Source organism: Chroicocephalus ridibundus, chromosome 7 (genome assembly GCF_963924245.1).
Source record: "Chroicocephalus ridibundus chromosome 7, bChrRid1.1, whole genome shotgun sequence".
NCBI classification, from domain to species: domain Eukaryota; kingdom Metazoa; phylum Chordata; class Aves; order Charadriiformes; family Laridae; genus Chroicocephalus; species Chroicocephalus ridibundus.
In genome coordinates this window covers 29,886,673-29,907,490 of record NC_086290.1, presented here as the reverse complement: position 1 = coordinate 29,907,490, position 20,818 = coordinate 29,886,673, and the positions used below count along the sequence as shown (strand labels likewise).

The 20,818-nt window shown below is 37.4% G+C and overlaps 1 protein-coding gene across 11 annotated transcripts in view; it reads right to left on the bottom strand.

Annotated features, from left to right (window-relative positions):
* Positions 1 to 20,818, bottom strand: part of NBEAL1 (neurobeachin like 1) — an 89,868-nt gene that overhangs the window by 58,958 nt on the left and 10,092 nt on the right. For all 11 annotated transcript variants that reach the window (XR_010071949.1, XR_010071948.1, XM_063341084.1 and 8 more), the window contains exons 3-7: positions 10,294 to 10,385; positions 4,772 to 4,933; positions 3,335 to 3,416; positions 3,014 to 3,141; positions 2,121 to 2,203 (exon numbers count right to left, since the gene is read on the bottom strand). Coding sequence is in view for 9 of the 11 variants with exons in the window: in XM_063341084.1 (XP_063197154.1) it covers positions 2,121 to 2,203; positions 3,014 to 3,141; positions 3,335 to 3,416; positions 4,772 to 4,933; positions 10,294 to 10,385 (547 nt within the window). In the remaining 2 variants the exon portion in view is untranslated. The remainder of the gene's footprint in view (positions 1 to 2,120; positions 2,204 to 3,013; positions 3,142 to 3,334; positions 3,417 to 4,771; positions 4,934 to 10,293; positions 10,386 to 20,818) is intronic.

Genomic DNA, 20,818 nt, shown 5'->3' with positions numbered 1-20,818 from the left:
TATATAATCTCCACTTCCTTTTACATAAATCAGCCGCAAACACATCAATTCCAACATTATCGAAGTAACATGACAAGACCACATTTATCAGGAACTCACAGGGCCAGACCTTCAGCTTGCATAAAACTTTTCACGCAGGCTGACAGAACTATAGACATACAACTACTGTTGACCTGATCCATAACGTAAAATAAAAGCCCATTTAGTCCATGCTAATGAGAAACAGAAGGACATGCTAACACGCAAGCAGTTATCAAACATGACAAAGGTTAGAGAAATTCTGGCACAGAAAATCTAATGCCAGATGCAGTGCAGGTAGCTCAGAAAAACAGTCCCTGAAATTGCTCCCTTTAAGCCAAACTTCCCAGGGAAGCCTGTGCAGGTCTGTAACTTTTCTAGCAGTAATCTCTTTAAAGACAATTATCCTGCATCCCTTCTCATGCCATATCTGACATAAATTAGTTATAAACAGCTTCAGGAACTCATCTTAGCAATAGATATAACCTGGATATTGTTGCTATAGCAATAACACTAGACTCAAAGTAGCTGTAACAAACTGCAAAGGATTATTTGGAACTGACCATCATAAAACTTCCAATTACTTTATGAGAAAAAAACAATAATGACTTAGGTTTGTAAAAACTGAGATTGTAAACAAACAATAGAAACTGAAGATGCAAGAATCTTATATTCATTATAATAATCATCATATAACCTTTAAGACTATTACCAATTACTGGTAAGTAAGATTTCTGACTATACACTGAATGTATAAGCCTTTTTTAAAAGAAAATTGCATGGCTATTTTTTAAATCTAGTCTTCAAAGGAAACAAGGCTTAGATGATCACACTGTTAAGTCTGCTAGTCTCACCACTCCCTTGGCTTTTTAGCCTCTGAATCTTTTGCAGAACCTCAGGCAAATTCAAAAGAGCAGTACCTAGCAGATTGTGAATAAATCATTAGTCTGGGTAGACTGAAAAAAGACTCAAATTAGTGCTGCCATGGTAGAATGTCTAAAGCACACGCTCAGCAATTTCTTGTTCTGTCTTTCTTGCCACTTGACCAACCAGCAGATGAGTGTCTCCCAGATAATTCATACACTTGTAGCTCAATCACAGTATATAATATTTAACAGATTTGGGAGGAACCAGAGCACAATGCACTGAATGGGGAGGAGAGAACCTGCAGATGACATTCCGCAGTAGCAGCCTTTACAGTGGGTTCCCAGTGCCCTGGCACAAAGACAATGGCATTTCACTGGCATCAGCTCTTCAGACTTTTTGGCAACTAGCCTATTTTACATACACAAAGAAGGAAACTCGAGGAACAGGAGCACTATGTGACTATAAATGCTACCACTCTGGGAATAAAACCTTCCTTTTTTATTTTCAATTAAAGCTGAGTTAGCAGCTGCAAAAAGGGCTGATTTCATTCATATCTCCGGCATATTCCTGCTGCTTCAATTCTGTTGGCACTAGCACTTTGGTGTGCTAAACTGGCAAACTAGCTGGGCATCCCACCTCCCCAAGATTTAAGTACAGAACATGGCCACATAAGTCCTCCTTTTCCACACAGCCGATCTGTAATGGTAAGAACACGTGCATTCCAAAGTAGCCATTATGATATTTAATGACTTAACCAGACACAAAACAGCAGTTTCCCAAACTGCACTCCACAGAGCATTTGCTAGTTCGATGGCATAGAGTTTACTTCTTTCTAGCTGTTAAATCATATTAAGAGACAAAAATGCATGAACACTTTCCTAAGATTATTTTTCCATGCGACTTATCATTACAGTTGCTACAGAGACCTTAGTGCAACCACTATATGTACCCTAATAAATGGGAAAGTTGGCAATTCACAGAACCAAACCTATTAAAACACATTAGACACTGAAATAAAGTCTGAAAAAAAATGAGGCTTTCAAAGATGAGTAAGAATCGCAAGATGGTGATGCTCAGAGTTAAAAAACAAGCAAACCAAAGCAACCTGCTTCATTCAGCCTCAGAAAGCAAGGGGCTTTTACATTTATCAGCATTCTCATAGGAAAGGAACTGGGAATCACTATATTCACTCCTCCAAAAATGACTATTTTTAAACATGTCATGATAATACTTACGGTAAAAGAAAGGGACAAACTCAACAGTGAGGGAAGCTGGTTTGTACTTCTGTCTGCTCTTTTCAACTGCACTAAGAAAACGTCTGCAATTACAGTAAAAAAGATACACCAAAGAAATTAGATATGGTACCTTTGTTTATTACTTATTTATTAATTTATGACTTCAGAGTAGAAAATACTGCGAAAAATCAGGATTTGCCTTTTGCCTACAATATTAAAAAAATCAGTAAAGTAGTATTTCATCCTGAAAAAATGAATCACAGCTAATCTTGTATTCACTGTTCTGCTCCTAGAAATACCTTAACATTTTACAATATGGTTTAGTTAAAAAAAAAAAACAAACAACAAACAGTAATCTGTTATTTAGTACTTGCTTATTGTAACTAAGCCACCAGCTAGTCTGCCAGTTATAGCAGATAAAGTGAATCACTAGCACGTTCAAAGAACAGGGCCTGTGCATAGAATGACAGAAGTTAAGCTTCTCGGAAAGCCGGTTCCCTGGCTCTCTACACTTCCCACCTTTTAAAAAGCCATCAGCTTTCCACTAAATGTAACAGGATATATTACTAGTTTGACAACCTTGGTAGCACCAAAGTTCAGTTTCAGGCACACCTGCTTCTTGATGTTAACTTTGGTAGAAAAACTATTTCATTAATGCTATTCTAAAGAGTGCATTTTCGAGGAAAAAAACAATGGTAAAACACAGTACCAAGTGCTCAAGGCTATCAATTCTAACAGTTGTAAAATGAAACAGCAGAAGAATATACATGTAACTACTTTTCATTTTAGTTTGGTATCAGGCAGTAGTAGTTCTGGCAGAAATTCTATATATCGCTTATCTAAAGTCATCGTAAACCACAGTATTTATAGTTCTGTCCTAGTTCCGCACATACCCTGAAATTCGCTGCCTCCAGTTTCGATATGGATCATAGAGACTTTCACAAAAAGCCAATGCATGTCTCACAAATTCTTCTATGGGGGTCTGATCTGCCACTTCTTTTTCTTTTGTTTTGCTTTTTAACTGAGGAAAAAAAGAAAGCTGTGGTCAGAAGATTTCTCGAAGTTGAAAATTAATCTTGATCTCCTCCAGAACAGTTCTGAGCCCACAAATTGTTCCCCACACAACACTATTATTGAAAAAAATCAGATCACATAAGCACGAGCAGGAAGTAATGGATGGAAAAAATAACAGATGAGAATTGTTAACCACATACCTGTTGAATGTATAACGTAGTCATGGTGATAACATGGTTAATGTATGAACACATCCCAATCTCCTCCACATTAGCCAAATTTCTATGAAGACAACATAAAAACCACAGAAATGTACACAGTGTACCATTTGAGGCTAGTTCAAACAATGTTTGTTTTAGCATTCTGTCTATAATCATACAAAAGTATATCAGCATTACAAAAATACTCTCCAAAAGACTGCATGTACTCAAATGTTTGTTTCTGTCACAGTAACAGAGCTCACAAGTTTTCTCCTAACAGGAAGGAAAAGAAAGGCCCGAGTCACTATGCTGTAGGCGAATTCTATCTGGAATTTGGGGTTTCAGAGGTTAAGCAGATTCCCAGGACACTTTAAATAGAAAGCTCAGAAATGGCATCTGATAACAAAGACAATAACTTCCACTTCTCCCACATTACTAGTGCATACACTTTCCAAAACTTTAGCAACCATATTACCTAGAAGCATTTATTCACTTTAAATTCTCCCAAGGAAAACAAGTATCTAATAAATTATTTTAGAACATAAATAAAACAATAGCAACAAAGAAATAGTGTGCATATGTTATTTCTCAGTCTTGAGGACTAGTCACAAAGATCAGATACTGAAGTGATGACGTAAGGAGAACTTTTAAGCAGTTAAGTAAGACCGACAACAGTTTGTAATTCAGAAACGCATTACCGCCACCTACTCGGTTTATATTTAATATTCCAGGATACTTAAACACTGCTCTACAGCCCTTTGTATTTTTTTCAAGGGGAAGGAGAGTCAAAGGACTCAAATAAAGCTGCTTCAAATACTCCTCAGAAAAAGAGATTCCCTATTATATTTTGTCCCCTTCCTCTCTTAATGCAGTTTGCAATAGAAGACCGAAAAAATACTGAGGAATAGATCCTTAAAAACAGTTTATTCACCTGCTTCAAAAGAATTACAAAATAAGGCGCAAGTTTCAGAAGGAATCTAGCTGCATTAATAGTGTAATAAGTAAGTTTCCTAAGCTGTTTATAGAATTATAAGCACGTTAAGAATGTGAAACAGTTCTTCCTGTACAATTCTCTCTTGAGTTATCTCATATCCAACACCTGTTAGAGTGTGCCTTTTATTTTAAAAGTATTTCTTATACCAGGTATACAATATCTTGAATTACCATTGATATATCTGATATAATTACAATGAATTTAGTGTCTAATCCCCTTCTATTTCTTGTGTCAAACATTATTGCAAAAATGATTGCACTGCTCCCCTCTCTCTTTTATTCCCTCTTCCTTTATTTTCAAGATTGTGAAAGTGGCATTTCTCTGTTTCTATTGGAAAGTGTCAAATCACATTGTACTTGTCATTAGCATCTATGTTTATAGGCTGCATCAAGATGCCTTAAATAAAACAATAGCCTCGCTGAGGTAACAATCAGAACAAATACCTGCAAAGGATGATAAAGAATTTCACAAGTAAAAGTGACAGAGCCTGCTGCTGCTCTTCTAGTCCATCTGACATTTTCTGGACACACTGTAGCAGCTGGAGCCTGAGGACCTGAAGAATGTTATCAGGAAGCAGTGATATTCCTGGAGGAACGTCATCCACCCTAAAAAGAAAAACCACACACAAAATTGTTACTCATGCAAATGACGTGTTACCAATCAATTTCAATGTGCTCATGTAGTGTTCCAACAAGCGTCTATAAGAAAGGTTACTGAACTGATGGCTCACAAACACATTCTAATGAACCAAAAGGAAATGTGCCAGCAATGTGCCTTTGGGGCCAAGGTGGCCAATGGTCTCCTGGGGTGCATTAGAAAGAGTGTGGCCAGCAGGTCAAGGGAGGTCATCCTCCCCCTCTGCTCTGCCCTGGTGAGGCCACATCTGAAGTATTGTGTCTAGTTCTGGGCTCCCCAGTTCGAGAAAGACAAGGAACTACTGGAGAGAGTCCAGCGGAGACTACAAAGACAATCAAGGGAATGGAGCATCTCTCTCATGAGGCTGACAGACCTGCGTCTGTTTAGCCTGGAGAAGAGAAGACTGAGAAGGGATCTTATCAATGCTTATAAATATCTAAAGGGCGAGTGTCATGAGGATGGGGACAGACTCTCTTCAGTGGTGGCCGGCGATAGGACAAGAGGCAACAGGCACAAACCAGAACACAGGAAATTCTGTCTGAACATGTGGAAAAACTTCTTTACTTTGAGGGTTACAGAGCACTGGAACAGGCTGCCCAGAGAGGTTGTGGACTCTCCTTGGCTGGAGATACTCAAAACCCTCCCGGACGCGTTCCTGTGCAACCTGCTCTAGGTGAACATGCTTTGTGTTGGTGTTAAATGTAACAACTCTACCAAGGCCAGCCATGGCCCTGAAGAATATTTAGGTACCCTTACCTATTGTTTTTGCTAAACTGAAACATTTTTAGACATACACCAGTGAGAACCAAAAGAAGAAAAGAAAAAAAAAAAAAAGAAAAAGAACCCACAAATAAAACCAGTAGCTAAGCCAGTGCTCCAGGAACTGCCATACAGAAGCAGTATAGAAATATATAGATGCGTTAGAACATTCTCTAGGATGAAGAGTGTTTATCCACTGTTGCACATGCTTCAAGAGAGTTTGCCTTTGGCATCAGCTGCTTACCCTGACACGTTCTCTATGAACTCTACACAGGAAAAGGAAGACACAAACAAGACCCTCACAGCTTACAAGGCCTTCAACATGGCCAAAGCCAGGGGGAAAATTACGACAAACAAAAAGATTCAGCTAGCTCAAAACCTCACTAATATGACACTTGCATACACACATCTGTGTACGCATAAGCAGCAAAAAAGTGCTGAGAAATGCAATGACTTAACACTAAACACTGTGATACCAATTATTTGAGGGAAATGGGGAACAATACATTGTTTAGCTTCTAAAGTTGAAAAGGAAGCCTATATGGAAGGGAAAACCTGAGACCCAATTTAGTAAAACAACTAGATCGGTGTAAGTGACAGCAAGCTCCCATGTCCTAGAGAAGAAGTGTTACCTGTACTTATACAGAGGACCAAATACTGTTCGTTCTCTTGTCTCTTCAGAGCTGTGCAATTTGCCTTTCAGACCCTGGGATTCAGAATCTCAAGGGATTCAAAAAGTTTTAAGAAATTTTATAGGCCCTAGGCTCTAAACTGATAGAGACCACAAAACTGAAAGCAACTGCTTTTTCCCAACACAACGGCCAAGAAAGAAATTTTAATTTCTGTGATAGCAGCTTCACCCCTCAAGATGCCAGCAGATCCATACCCTCTAGGACTATAAGCATGGCTCCTCATAATCTGATAATTTACCATCTCTGTATTAGGAAGACCACAATTTTTGACAGCTGAAATGATATATCCAAAAGTAATTTCCCTAAAATGGCCAACGAGTCTTTTTCAGAAGATCATAAAATGCTTTACAAGAGAGCAAACAGCATACCCTTCATGCCTCATGTCCCAGAGAATGTTTTCTCTGCAGTAGCTGCCGGTCTGTGCTATTGCACAACCCATGAGAATTTACTGCCTTATGCGAGACTGGCACAAGAAAAACTAATCGGGATTACTCAAACTGAATATACTACAGAGTATATAAATAAATATTTATAAATAATAAATTTTATTTTCACTCCAGAGCAAATTACTACTATATCACCACAAAAATCTAGAAGTTAAATTTGTGAACACGTAGCATCAATTTTTCCCGACAAGACTAGCTATGTAAACTAGCTATTGCAAATGGGAAAAAAAAAAAATAATCTCAAAAATCATACCTTAACTGATGGTCTTACTTGACTGCTGGTACCCTACCTCAAAAATATGAGAAAGACCTTGGCACATTTGGGTTCTTTATAACTGCCTTGCATTACATTAACATGGTTATGCAGCAATATATTCTGCCATCTCAGGTGTTTGAAAGGAAGTTAAATTAGTCTCTAAACTGTATTCACTTATTACAGCTCAAACTCACATACTGGGACTTTCAACCTCCCCTCTGCCAGCAGTAAGCACTTTGGAACAAAGTGCTGTAGAAAACCAGGCTTTACTTTTCAACAACCATGAAACCATGTACTCAGCATTCCTAGCATGATTCCTGCATCATCTTTATGCGGGTTTGAAGTCAATAAGTTAACAAAGTACGGTTCCTATAGTACTTTGCATCAGCTTCCTTTAAGCTCCTTTGCTTGAGATCATGCAAACCAAAAGCAAAAAAAAAAAAAGCATGACAACACTCTGGAGGTCTTTGTTGTTTCTAAATGTATTAAACCAAACGACAATTCCTCTCCTTCAATGAGGGGGAAAAAACCTCCCACCAGCTGGTAAAGGTTTTATCCTTTTCACAGTAAATACATATGAGATGAGTAAATGTTTTTAGGAAAAGAAGACAGGCGCACTAATCTTTTGCGCTCAGTGCTCAAAGCTGTCAGCATAGCTATTTTCACCTTTTAAGTAAAATCACCTCACCTTTTCAGTAAAATCATTGAAAACACTATTAATGAACCATTTAACTTAAAAATATAGGGTAGATGCACAAAGATGGAGGTAGAGCTGAAACTGTATAAGCCTATAAGCTGCATAACTCCATAAGCTCTACTTATACAGTCAAATCATATCACTGGATACGCTCATCCTCTATATTTACAGATTTCTTAATTCTGCACTATGTAGCATCTTTCAGATTTCCAAAGCAGATTTCAGGAAATAATATATTTTAATTTATAGAAGAAATATTCTTATCATTTAGATCAGTAAATGACAGTGCCAATTAAGAGTCCTTCTTTAGACTTTTAGAAAAAAAAAACAACCCACTAATAGTTTCATTACATTTCTTGAATGGTGTTTCTTGGATGCTAAAACCCCCATGTTTTACATTGACACGAAACTTCATGCCTGGCTTTGAAAAGGTTAGTTTTGTCCAGCAATCTGTACAAGCTTTCTTCTCCCTACACAGTTTCTCATTATTCACTGGCATTTGCCCTTTGGTAAACAATGTCTTTCAGGCATATAGCTGTAAAGCATATCAAGATTTATATAAGGGGGGGCAAAAAAAGTATTAGTCCACTCAGTTCCTCATTTTAGCTAGCATCATATATTATTTCCAAGACCAAAAGACAAAAATAGTTATTTAATAAGCAATTCAGTAAAAAAAGTCAAGTCAACCGGGTCCTATGGCCCCAAGAGAAGAATCACTGGAAACGAGCATTTGGCGGTTCCACACTGACCTACTTGTTCTTTTTTGCAGGCTTGGTAGTATCAGCTCCACAATGTAAATGCCTGCAATATAAACTGACAAACGCCAGAAAGATGCCTGTTTTCACATTACGTGATTATCTCACAAATGCAAATGAGGGCAGAAATTGCAATTCTTTGTTAATTCCAGTGTAATTTTTAATCCAGCCATGAAAGCACATGAGTGATCTGCCTTCATCCCCACGTTGTTTTGATACATTTTCTCTACATCTGTTACACAAATGAGTCTAAATCCACATGGACCTATTCTTCCAGACTAAATCACTAATCCTGTCATTAACCTCAGAAAAATACACTATTTTATGCCCAGAAAACCACCATTAAGCACAATAAAGACGCTGCTATTGTTCTGCACAACTAATCTTCATGTTTAGTTTTTACTAACCCAGGAACACACATAAACCAGAACACACTTAGAAACCCCAAAGTACCAAGATATTCTTCTCTTCCACTGTGCAGATTTCAATATTAAATAGTATGTTTAATAGTTTATAGCAGTTTAGTTTAATAGTAAATAGTAGATAACCCATGTCAAAGGATAAACCTTTTTCCTTAACTAAACACAGTAAGATGCATTTTTGACACTGCAAAGAAAACAGATCTTCTGAAAGTGCACAGAATTAATCTGAGGGCCTTGCTTCTTGGTAATCGCACTATATATTTTGCATTCATATAGGCATCATGAGGAAAATTTTAATATAGAGAGCTGAGAAGACCAGTTTTTATCCAGTGAGATCCAGTTGCAGCATTCTTCATTTCCTTGTAACAGTAGAGGCTATCACTTACCCTTCAAACAGGATCTCATCCAAAGCCCATTAAAGAATTTCCATTGATTTCAACAGGGCTTGGACCGCAGCCATCACGCAGGGAGAGGCACTCTTTGCATTCAAACACCAGTAGTGGTATCAGCTATAATACCAACACCAGTTCTCATGATCTCTGAATCCTGTAACATTTGGTTTTTTCTCAAGACCCTTAGTTCACGCAAGCATCTCAAAAGCAAGAGAAAACACCCAGTGCCTAAGCTTCTATTCCTCATTTGCAAAGTTATTCTTGAAAACATGATCCTTGGAACACCACAGACAGATTCAAAATACGAATTATGGAACTCCGAAATTATACTTCAATACCACCTCATGATTATATGTGAGAACTTATGATCAGCAACATGGGTGAAGTCAACAATAGTCTTGCACTGAACTGAAGTCTTCACAGATGCAAAGACATCACTTTAAAGTCCATTTGTGCATATTCTAATTTTTAAAAGGTTTTCAGCTAAGATATACAAATCTTTCATTAAGCATTTCGCCTGATCCTTAATCTTAAAGCAATCCCTAAAATAAAGTTACAAGCCTCTTTACCTACATCTTACTTCTATTCAGTCATTGCTGATACAGACACCAAGCACTGACTAATGCTACTTCATATGCAACGTTTAATGAATACTTATTCAAACAATGCACAAGGTATAATGATTATATTTCTATGAGCAAGAACAAGTGAATACTCATGCCATTTCCTGATAGGATGCAAATCTAGTTTCATCATTCCCAACCCAAATGGACCTTCAAAAGAATGGGAGTGCCACTCAACAACTTAAAATCTTTCTTTTGTTTAAAGGCAGTATTGCCATTGAAAAAGACTGGGCCCTCAACCAGCTCCGTTTCAGATATCAAACAAAGATGTCTGTAATTCTACGTACCTAGTTGGCAGCTTCTCAAAGTCCACATCCAGAAACTGTTCATAGCTAGAAACAAAACTATCCAACCAGAGCTTCAGGTAATCTGGATCTTTCTGGAAAAAAAAAATAAGAAAAAAAAAGAGGAGAACATTAGGCAATATTGCACTCAAGGTCATCCATCAACATCTCTGTAGTACTAACTTGAATGGAAGGCCTTTCTTTAATGCATTACAACTGGGAGAAAGGAGGGAATACACAGGTTTTTAAAAGTAAAATAAAAATCCTGTGTCCTTTGAAATTCTCAGCCATATTGTGCTGATGTGACATTCTTGTTCTATTAATTAGTTCATGTGCTTCCACTTCCTGGTACCATTGCCAACTAAAGCATTTTAGCTTATCCCCCCACCAGCAATCTTTACTTACTCTCCAGAGTAACACATACTGGCTTTACAAAGTCACTAATACATTCTAGTCTTGATAGCATAGTACACAAAACTCTTTATGGCTTATAAAATTAAATAAGAACTCCAGTGACAATCCTAATCACAAAATAATTTGCTTTTTACTTCATTCATTGATCAACATGGCAGCTAGCAGCAGATTAGAGCCAGATGAAGTGCTCAAGAGACAATGCTGAGCCTGTGACTTGTACACTAGATATCTGTAAAACAGATAGGAATCTAAATTTAGGCTTCCTAGTTTTTCTTGGTAGAGCACACAGACTCTCTTTGCATCCAGCAGTTCTTCAGGGCTGGGTACTGTGCCAGCAGGAAGGACAGATACCAGAATCTGTAGGATTGCCAAACGGACAAAACTTGCAAAAGCAACAGGCCAATTGTACGTCAGAAGCATTTGGCTGATTAGATTTTGGTAATTTAGGGCTAAGATAACACTAGAAAAAAGAATAAATTTCTTTTAGCTTCTACTAATCTATCTGATGTAATAACAAGGCTTCTCTTATGCCACATTGTTATAATGTTATCATGTTCAGGGTTGTACCCTGGCAAACCCAAAGTCAGAAAAGTCATCTCTGAGTTTGGTAGCCCTAAACCCGAAATCATGTCCAAGCTTTGTATTTCCAAAAACAACTGTGTGTGTCATTTACCCCAGACCATTATGAGAGAAGTACAACAGGATATTCTAACATAGAAGAAATTCAAGGGGTATTAATAATATGCTCTGAAGGAGCCACCTTGCAATATAAACTTGCATAGCAAAGCTCCTGGTGAGGTGGGGAAAGATGCTAAGGAGCTTTCAATTTTTTTTTCCTCTTTGTTTTTTTCTTATTCTTACAGAAAATTCCACTCCATCCACTTTGCAATTGGATCACTACAGTGTGAGAATACCACAGCTGGAATTATCACAGAAAACAAGTTCAATTTTAGTGAAAGCACTGTAAAACACATTTCACTGCAGTATATTAGTTTATAGTCTTTTGACTGAAGATGAAATGTTGTTATCAATGCAACCTAAGAATCCCGAGGTAGTGGCTGCTGCCATTTTATTGTCTAGTGAAACTGAACAACCTCTAATACATTCTTACATCACTCTCAGTGTTCCCTATCCGAAAGCTCAAAGCAAGTGGCTTACAGATTGGGGAAAGGTGGGTACTTTCATGTGACACGTATACTAGGTATCTAGAAAACAGATAGGAATTAAAAGTTAGGCTTCCTACTTGTTCTTAGTAGAGCACACAGACTCTGTTCATGACCTCAGGGCTGGGTACTGTGCCAGCAGGGAGGACAGATACTAGATGACCATAAACCAGCACAGGAAAATTCTGTCAAAATATGACATTTGAGATAAGTCTCACTTTAGAAGTCAGGCTGCTTAATCTTCAAAAGCAAGCTGCCAGACCATAGGTAAAATATTCTTCCACAAGGAATGTACAGTCATGTCCATTAACACACAACCATGCAGTCCCACATTCTATGTTACAAATAGTTTTCAAAAATTACTTTAAAATATTTGCCTGAAATATAGATTTTAAATTATTTCTAAATCTACTCTATAATTTATAAAATTTTACAAAAGTTTTAAACTTTTTTGTTCATACTTCTCTTTTCCCTCTTCTGTATCTCCTCCCTTTTGCTTGTTGCCTTCATATTACCATAGATGTTTCCAAATAACACATTATTTCCCTGCAGTGTTAAGATTAAGGAGCAATTTGTGAATAACTAACACACAGAGTATTCTGGGGCAATGTCAATGTAAAAGAGTACCAAGAAAGACTGACAGAGTCCTGTCAGTGCAAAATAGTTACCTACAAAAGAGCCTCCCAGGAAAAAAAAAAAAAAACACAAACAAAAAAACCCAAAACAATAAAAACCCAAACAAACTAATGACTAAAACCAGAATAAAAATAAAAATGGAAATCCAGAAACTGAAGTGCTGCAAAACTCTTCTCAGAGCATCTTTCCACAGCAAGCACAGGAGTTATAAAGCTCAGGAATCCCCTTCTCATTCTAGACTTTACCCTTTGCTGTACCCCTAAAGACCCCTCTCTAACTCAAGCAAGAAGTGTCAGAAACACCCAGACACAATTGACTTCACTACCACTATTTAATTATATAGGAAATGTGTTCAGATATTGTGACAACAGGTGCCAAATAAAACCTCCAGCTAGATACGTATCTTGTCTGATTATTTGCTTCCACTGCCTTTACTGCATTTTCTTGTTCATTTTTCCTGATTATTTCCCCTTCTTCCACTTCATTCCTAATCTCTCCCTTATTCATTATCTTTCTTCTCCTCGTCTCTGCTTTTATTCCCCTTTCAATGGTTTTGTTTTTAGTCATCACCGCCTTTCTTTTTCTGTTAAAAATTTGTCAAAAAAAAATAAAATTATGTCCTGCAAGTATAATGTAGCCTTGTCCCCATGTTTAATATGCATCGAACTACCAAACAGTTATCTTAAACACACACCTATTAAGTGTCCTCAAGATGAAACTGCAACATAGAGAATGAAGGAAGCCATTGAGATAAAGAATAAATTCAAGGTTTCCGAGGTTTCTAAGGTTTCCAAGGTTTCTAAGCTACAGAGAACAAACACCTTGAAAATCAAACCAAAAGATGGGCAAGAAGTAAGATTTGCTAATATCCTAAAAGAATGAGCTAGAAGCAGAAGATGCTGTCTTCAGACATTACGGCTTTTTTAAAATGTTTGCATGCTTAAAGCTTTAACTTTCCTGTAATTCACAGCAAGTTATTCTAGCCACATGCAAGCTATTTCACAAGATCATAAAGATGAGGAAAACTGGGATATGATTTTAGCAACTACAATATAGCTCAGGCTACAAAGGACAGACGAATAGAATCCACGGCAAAGTAACTAACAGAAACTTTGCTACATGCATGCGTCCTTGCCTCTAATGATAATGCCCATGCATGTGCAAAACCTGAACCTATTTGACTTTTTTTCCTGTTGAATGAACTACTTTGTTTTTTCTTGATATGAGCAACTTCTCCTTTAAATATAACATGTACTACTAAATTGACTCTATTTGTATTCTAAAATTAAAATTGTTTGTTGACACAGCTGAGGCTCATCACTAGCTGTTGACAGCAAACTTTTGTAAGAAAACTCAGTTTTTCTTGGTCATGTACCATGAAAGAAGCTGTGCAAATAACGTCATTATCTGACTTCATTAAATAATTTAAATTGCTTTAACAAAAGGTTAAGGATGAGAGAACTTTAAGGTGAGAACAAAAGACAAAATTAGATTAAATGTCTGCTTGCTCCTTTTTAACGATATAGCCTAAAACAGCTTCAAGTTTAGGATTAATTTAAACCCCCTTATTCTTAAACTATAATTCCGTTGCAAGGCTATCAGTGCAGACTAGCAATAAGAGGGAGCATTAGCAGACAAAATATGCAGGAAAAAGTAATTATGTAGATGACAAGACTAGGTCACAGATGTTATAAAAGGCCACAAGTTTTTGCTTACCTGAAGTGCACGTACTGCTCAATTCACTTTGCCACTAAAACTCCTCCCAATTCTGGCAGACACCATGAACTGCAGTACGGTTTGATCATTACCTGCAGCATACTCTAACCCAACTCCGTTCTACTTCAACCCCCTGCCAGCCAATTAATTATGTATTATTCTGAGTTATTAAATAATCAGCTTTGATATCAAAATACCAGGTAACACTACTGGTATGTGCCAGTTGAAAATAGCTCACAAAATAGCTGAGATTTCCATCCAAGGAACAGCACTAACTCAACACCACTTGGGAAAGAAAAATTAAAAAAAAAATCATCAAGGCAAAAAAGTAAACAAGATCACTTAGCAACAGAATCTACATAAGAAACACTAAGAAATAAATCTCCTTTATAAACCACCTAACAGAAGTACGCCACCTTTCCAGAAACAAACAAAAACTAAGACTTATGAACTAGCAGTACATCATTCCAGGAAAAAGTGAACCAATATTTAACAATTTGCTACAAATTAAGACATATAAATTACATCAGAGATGTTAAAACCAGAAGTTAAAAACAGCCTTCGAACTTTGCTGCTAATAAAGAAAAAGAAAAACCTGTGCCAGATTCAATCATCCCAGACCCCATGCACCAGTCACCCATGGAAAGCTGCAAGAAAGCTAAATTTTTGAAGCAGTTTTAAGAAACAAAACTTAAAAAGGTAAATGTTACCCATGGCAAAGTACACAAAAATGTCCATTCCTAAAACATAGCTAAATACATACATTTGGGGGTGCTGGGACTTGGGGGTGCTGATGGACGAGAAGTTCACCATGAGCAGGCAATGCGCACTTGCGGCCCAGAAAGCCAACCACATCCTGGGCTGCATCAAAAGAAGCGTGGCCAGCAGGTCAAAGGAGGTGATTCTGCCCCTCTACTCTGCTCTGGTGAGACCCCACCTGGAGTACAGCTCTGGAGTCCTCAGCACAAGAAGGACACAGACCTGTTGGAATGGGTCCAGATGAGGGCCTTGAAAATGATCAGAGGGCTGGAGCACCTCGCCTATGAAGAGAGGCTGAGAGAGTTGGGGTTGTTCAGCCTGGAGAAGAGAAGGCTCTGAGGAGACCTTATAGTGGCCTTCCAGTACCTAAAGCGGGCCTACAGGAAGCATGGGGACAGACTCTTTATCAGGGAGTGTAATGATAAGACGAGGGGTAACAGTTTTAAACTGAAAGAGGATAGATTTAGACTAGATATTAGGAAGAAATTCTTTACAATGAGGGTGGTGAGACATTGGAACAGGCAGCGCCCAGAGAAGTTGTGGATGCCCCATCCATGGACGTATTCAAGGCCAGGCTGGATGGGGCTTTGAGCAGCCTGGTCTAGTGGGAGGTGTCCCTGCCCATGGCAGGGGGGTTGGAACTAGATGATCTTTAAGGTCCCTTCCAACCCAAACCATTCTATGATTCTATGATTTCTGAAGACCAGCCTACATGTTTAAAATGCATCTTACAGTTTCCCAAGCCAGAAGCATGATGGTTTAGGAGAAAACCCATCATTTTACATTGGTTTAAAATTTTAATTTCATAATAAAACCAGACAGTAGTAATGTATATCAGCTGTGTACCATATACACTGTAATTATCCTACCCAGCATCTTCTTTTTAACTTCTTTATCTTGAACTGAACTTTTTTTTTTTTTGAGGTCAGCTACTACCATTTAATATGAAGTTTAAATTCAATGGATTTTAGAATTTATTTCTGTTGAGTTCTCCTCCCACCCACCTTTACAACTGTCCTATTTTCTCATGACGGAAGTAGTAAACTGCATTAATAGCGGTACACAAATTGACCTAATTTTAACATGAATACATTTGTGTTCTTCAATGCCAGATCAACTTTCCAAGCCAGTAAACATTGCAGTCCGACAAATACCTGTGTTACCATGTGGCAGAAGATTGCATCCCATGGGTATGGCAATACTTCAGATCTGTGATGCTACTGAGAGCAACAAATCACTCAACTGCAACCCCGGCTCCAACTGAGTCACTATAAATTGTTAGCTACTCCATTGTATCTGTGTCCGTCTATGGCAGCAGTGTAACTTAGCCAGCCCATAATAAAGCATCTTAAATACTCAGAAGCCTTATTACCAGTAAAAGCAGTGAAACCTATGGAATATATTCTCTCATTCCCCACTTTCATAATTACCCTTTTGTTGTCATTCTGCAGACAGGTAGCTGGAGGCTGTATGTCAGCCAACAGCTCCAAATTGTTTTCCGTGGTGCTGGTTGAAGATGCACCACACTTTTAAAGCACAGCTTACAAAGCAACGTATGTTTTGATAATACACCGCAAGGACAAACTGTCATAAACCAATTTTAGATTGGTAACCTTTCCCAGCCCTGCCACACGCACTCTGCAGACATGCCCTTTGAGATCAGCAAGAAACACAGAAAGAAATTTGTGATTTGTACAACAGCAGTAAAAGCAGAAAGAAGCTGTAAGTGGTAATAAAACATCTTTCACTAGTTACAACTTTCCAGTCACTAGAAGACAAGAAAATGTTGATTTTAGAAACTTTGCAGCTAAGTCACAAGCATTTCATGTATTTACCTGAAACTTGCCTAGCTTTTGTGCAAGACAAATTTCTGTATCTTATTTGAATACTAACTCATATATAAAAACTGCATGTCTTAAAACTTCTGAAAGATAATTTCTCCAAAGCTTGAAATTCTCAGAAGCTAAAATCCATTTATCTTCATAGTGATAAACTGAAACAACCAGAGTTTTAAAAAGGATATCTTAAGGGTGTTATTGTAAGGAATCTAAAAAAAAAAAAAAAAAAAAAAGCCCTTTAGTTGGTAGTCATGAAGCAAGCCACAGATCTGCAGAGCCTGAGCTTAGGCTTCTGAGGTCAATTTATTGTAATAAAGGCCTGTGAAACTGCTATAGCAACATTCTGTCATTCACCACACTAACAACAACAAAAACCAGTATTTTAAGCCTATTAAATCAAATGTAGCTCAGAGCACCTAAAAGTGAAAATACTTCCTTGTTCCTTCTCTTCCTTAAATACTTCTGGTTTTCTTTAAAAAAAAAAAAAAAAAAAAAAACAAACACAAAACAGCACACCACGCTTTAGGCTTCCATTTTCATAAGATCCTCTTGGCACAATAACAGCTGTCATAGCTCTTTACACTTTAAAAAGAAAGACTGCCAGGCCTGAGCAGCATAGTGTTTCCAACAGGTACCAAAAAAAATAAAAAGCAAAACAAAAAACCCAAAACACACCACACCAACAAAACCACAAAACATCCAGAAGAGGTGGGGTTTTTTTCTTTACCAACACTGTTAGTACAATGCTAGAAAGTGAAAAAAAAAAAAGGTCCTAAATAAAGCCAGTCTACTGGTCTACATTATGCATAGCCATACTGTAGCTAAACAATGCCAAACAATTAGCAAGTTTCCCATGAAATCTAACATTTTCACAGTTGCAATATATACATAAAAGCTCTAGCAAGGCCAACCTTAAACTGGAAAAGAAGCTCTGAAAGATAACACCAACTTCAGCATTTAACAACAGTGAAACAAAGCCAACAGCAGAGAGGACTACACTAATGCCCTTCTGACAGATATGACACTCTCTAAGGCAATGAAACAAAAAGAAACTATAACCAAACTACACTGAGTTGGGAAAGGCTCTTGTCTTTGATACACTAAATTCTCTAGAAATTACAATAGCTTTCTCTCCATTTTATGAAGACTGATGAGATGAATGACAGAAATATTCAAATCCAGACAGTTTTTTTAAGTGACTAGTTTGTCTACAGAAGAAAGTCAACAAGAAAAAGAATTTTTTGCACCAGTAATAACATTTTAAAATTCATAACAAGTCAGGTAGTATTGAACACTTACAGCTTACTCTAAGTTAAATGAAAACATTTTACGCAAAACTAGCATTGAAGTCCTCCCACTGAAGTCTTTAGACTGGCAACTGTGGAACACAGGCACGTTTACCCCAGGTTTCAAATCAACACTATTTATGTATTTTTATATGCGTTGCTTTTAGATTTAACAGTAACTTCCACTTCTTCTACGGCTTCAAGCAAACAGACACATCTAGAAGGGCAAAGCTCAGTACAATTTTTATAGCTGTGTTCAGGAAGTATTAGTTGCTAAAAACAAAAGCTGGATCCACCCCGGGCTATTTGCAGTGTCGCATTCCGTGCTCTAAAGGCAAAAATTCCCTGCAGGGCAGTTCAGAGTCCCACTGCCAGACAAGCCTGACTTGTCTGACAAGACAGTTGTTTGAAGTCATTAAATTTAACATGCAGTCATAAAATAGCCAGCCTGGTCTGACTCCTGTGTGTAGCAGTCAGTCAACCTTCAAAGTGGATTTCGGCTTAGAAGCACTACCATAAAATCTCACTGGCACTTGTATTATGGTAACTAATCCCCCATCCCCAAGCATTATATTTTAAATAAGAACAATCCCTTGGTGTTAAGGCTGCATTAGACCTACAAAGAGTAACGTCAGGAAATTAAACATGAAATACTGCCTTTACATCACTGGTGAGTTCAACAGTCTTAAAACTAATTGATGTAGTCTGCATAACGCAGAATTGTAGAACATTTCTCGACACCGTTTGAAATAAACTATTCATTGGGGGATTAGGTTTGCTTTAAGGGAGCTTTTTCCTCCTCATATTTTCAGACATAGAAGGCAACATTTTCAGCACACTATCTCCTAGCAGTCTTTATTCTGAAATATGTCAAAGTACTTATGTTTTTTGTGAACTCTTCAAATGTGTAAAATGCCAAAATAAAACCTGAAAAGCTTTGTTATAGCAGCAACACTACAGTTAGAATTAATAAAAGACTCCATGATAAACTGTTCTAAACTAGGTAAATTGCCTTGATAAATTAAATAAATCAATTCTAATTATCAAGGGAATTGCCTTTGGGCATAACTTTTCATTTTAATCACAATACTAATTTTTGAATCAGCTGTTGATCCAAAAGCAGAAAGGCTCCCAGAGAGCAATTATAAACCTCCTTTTTCAAAATTCACACAAGCATTCTGTTCCATTTCTGGAATTAAAAGAAAAAGGTGGGGTGATTTGTTTTATAAATGGGAGTGGTAGTGAATCACAATAGAAACAACTATTTTGGGACAAATTAAAAACTTCCATTTGGCATAGAGAATTACACCAAAATATACCTATAGTTGTCAGTCATGATAAATTTAGCTCACAGACATTAGCAGTCAAAGTTGATATATTTCTTTTCAAAACAAGAAAAATAATTATAATCTTCCACTAATGCCTCAGGGTAAAGAAAACGACAATCATCTGAGACCCGTTACTCGATTTCCTTTCTACTTCAGATCCCAAACAAAACCGTAAGAACAAAACGAAAGAGTTTTCTTACTAAAATAGAAGTAAAGCCTCTATTTTTCTTTCTCTTGCTCTTCTTTTGTTGTTGTTGTTCTTGAATGACAATACAATTATGGCCTTGTAGCTTGGAACTGGCATGTGACTGATGCCATCCATGGGACAAATCTAGTTAATCCGAACTCAGATTTTAGTGTCTTCATATTTGAAAGAAAATACCACTAGGCAAGTTCCATGTACAAGCTGGCATACAGTATTTCAGCCTTCTGGAGTCCACTGCACTTAACAGGAATTTTCCATACTGTGACATATTACATTCTATCAGCATTCACTTTTCCCATCAAAGTCATAACGAACCAACAATAGTAAAAGCTGGAAGCTGTATTTTAAGCCTAAGGGAACAAGAAGCACCCTAAATAATTCAAAAGTCTACAGTGTCAAGATAAGCCTAAAGTTAATGAAAATTCAAACTATAGCCTAGGAAGGGCTTAAAGTTTTGCCTTGAAACCTGAAGTTATGCCATCGTTTTACAGGAGAAAAGGGCTGAGTTTTAGCAACAACACACACAAAGCCAGTTTTTGCCCCATAAACTTTCTAACTTTCAGTGTGATGCAAGAGACAATAGAAGTTTAACACAGACAGACTGAAACGAAGGAGGCGGATGCTGCAACATAAAAACATCAGCCTATTATTTCACTATATCAACAGCTAAATATTGTCAAGTCTTTCAGCAGACAAAGAAAAAAGGCCAAGTACAGTTTATCAAAAAGAAGTCTGTATTTGCTTCAAAGTGTCACATGATAACTTTATAAAAATTTGCTTTAGTTAAATTTGGTATTTCTTTAGCTATGTATTTAACTCTTTGGTTTTGTCTTCTCAACCTCGCCACGCCTTACATTAATGTGGTACTGCAGCCAAACTGTACACTGAAGGTATAAAAAACCCCAAATCCACTTTTCAAAAGTACCCTTAAAATAATCAAAGACTCAAAAACTAGGACATAGCAGAATTTGTGTTACGCACGCAACTGCTGTTTGGCATCCACTGCACTTCTGCTGGTACGGTTTTTAAATGATTAGCACTGGTAAATAACAAGGTCAGATTTCTGCAAATAACATCTTTGTTCTCTATACCCTGCTTTATTCCCCAGACCTTTAGCCATCCGGTACAGTGAATGACGCAGGGTCCTGTGGAGAAAAAACTGGATGCACTCTACACCTGAGCC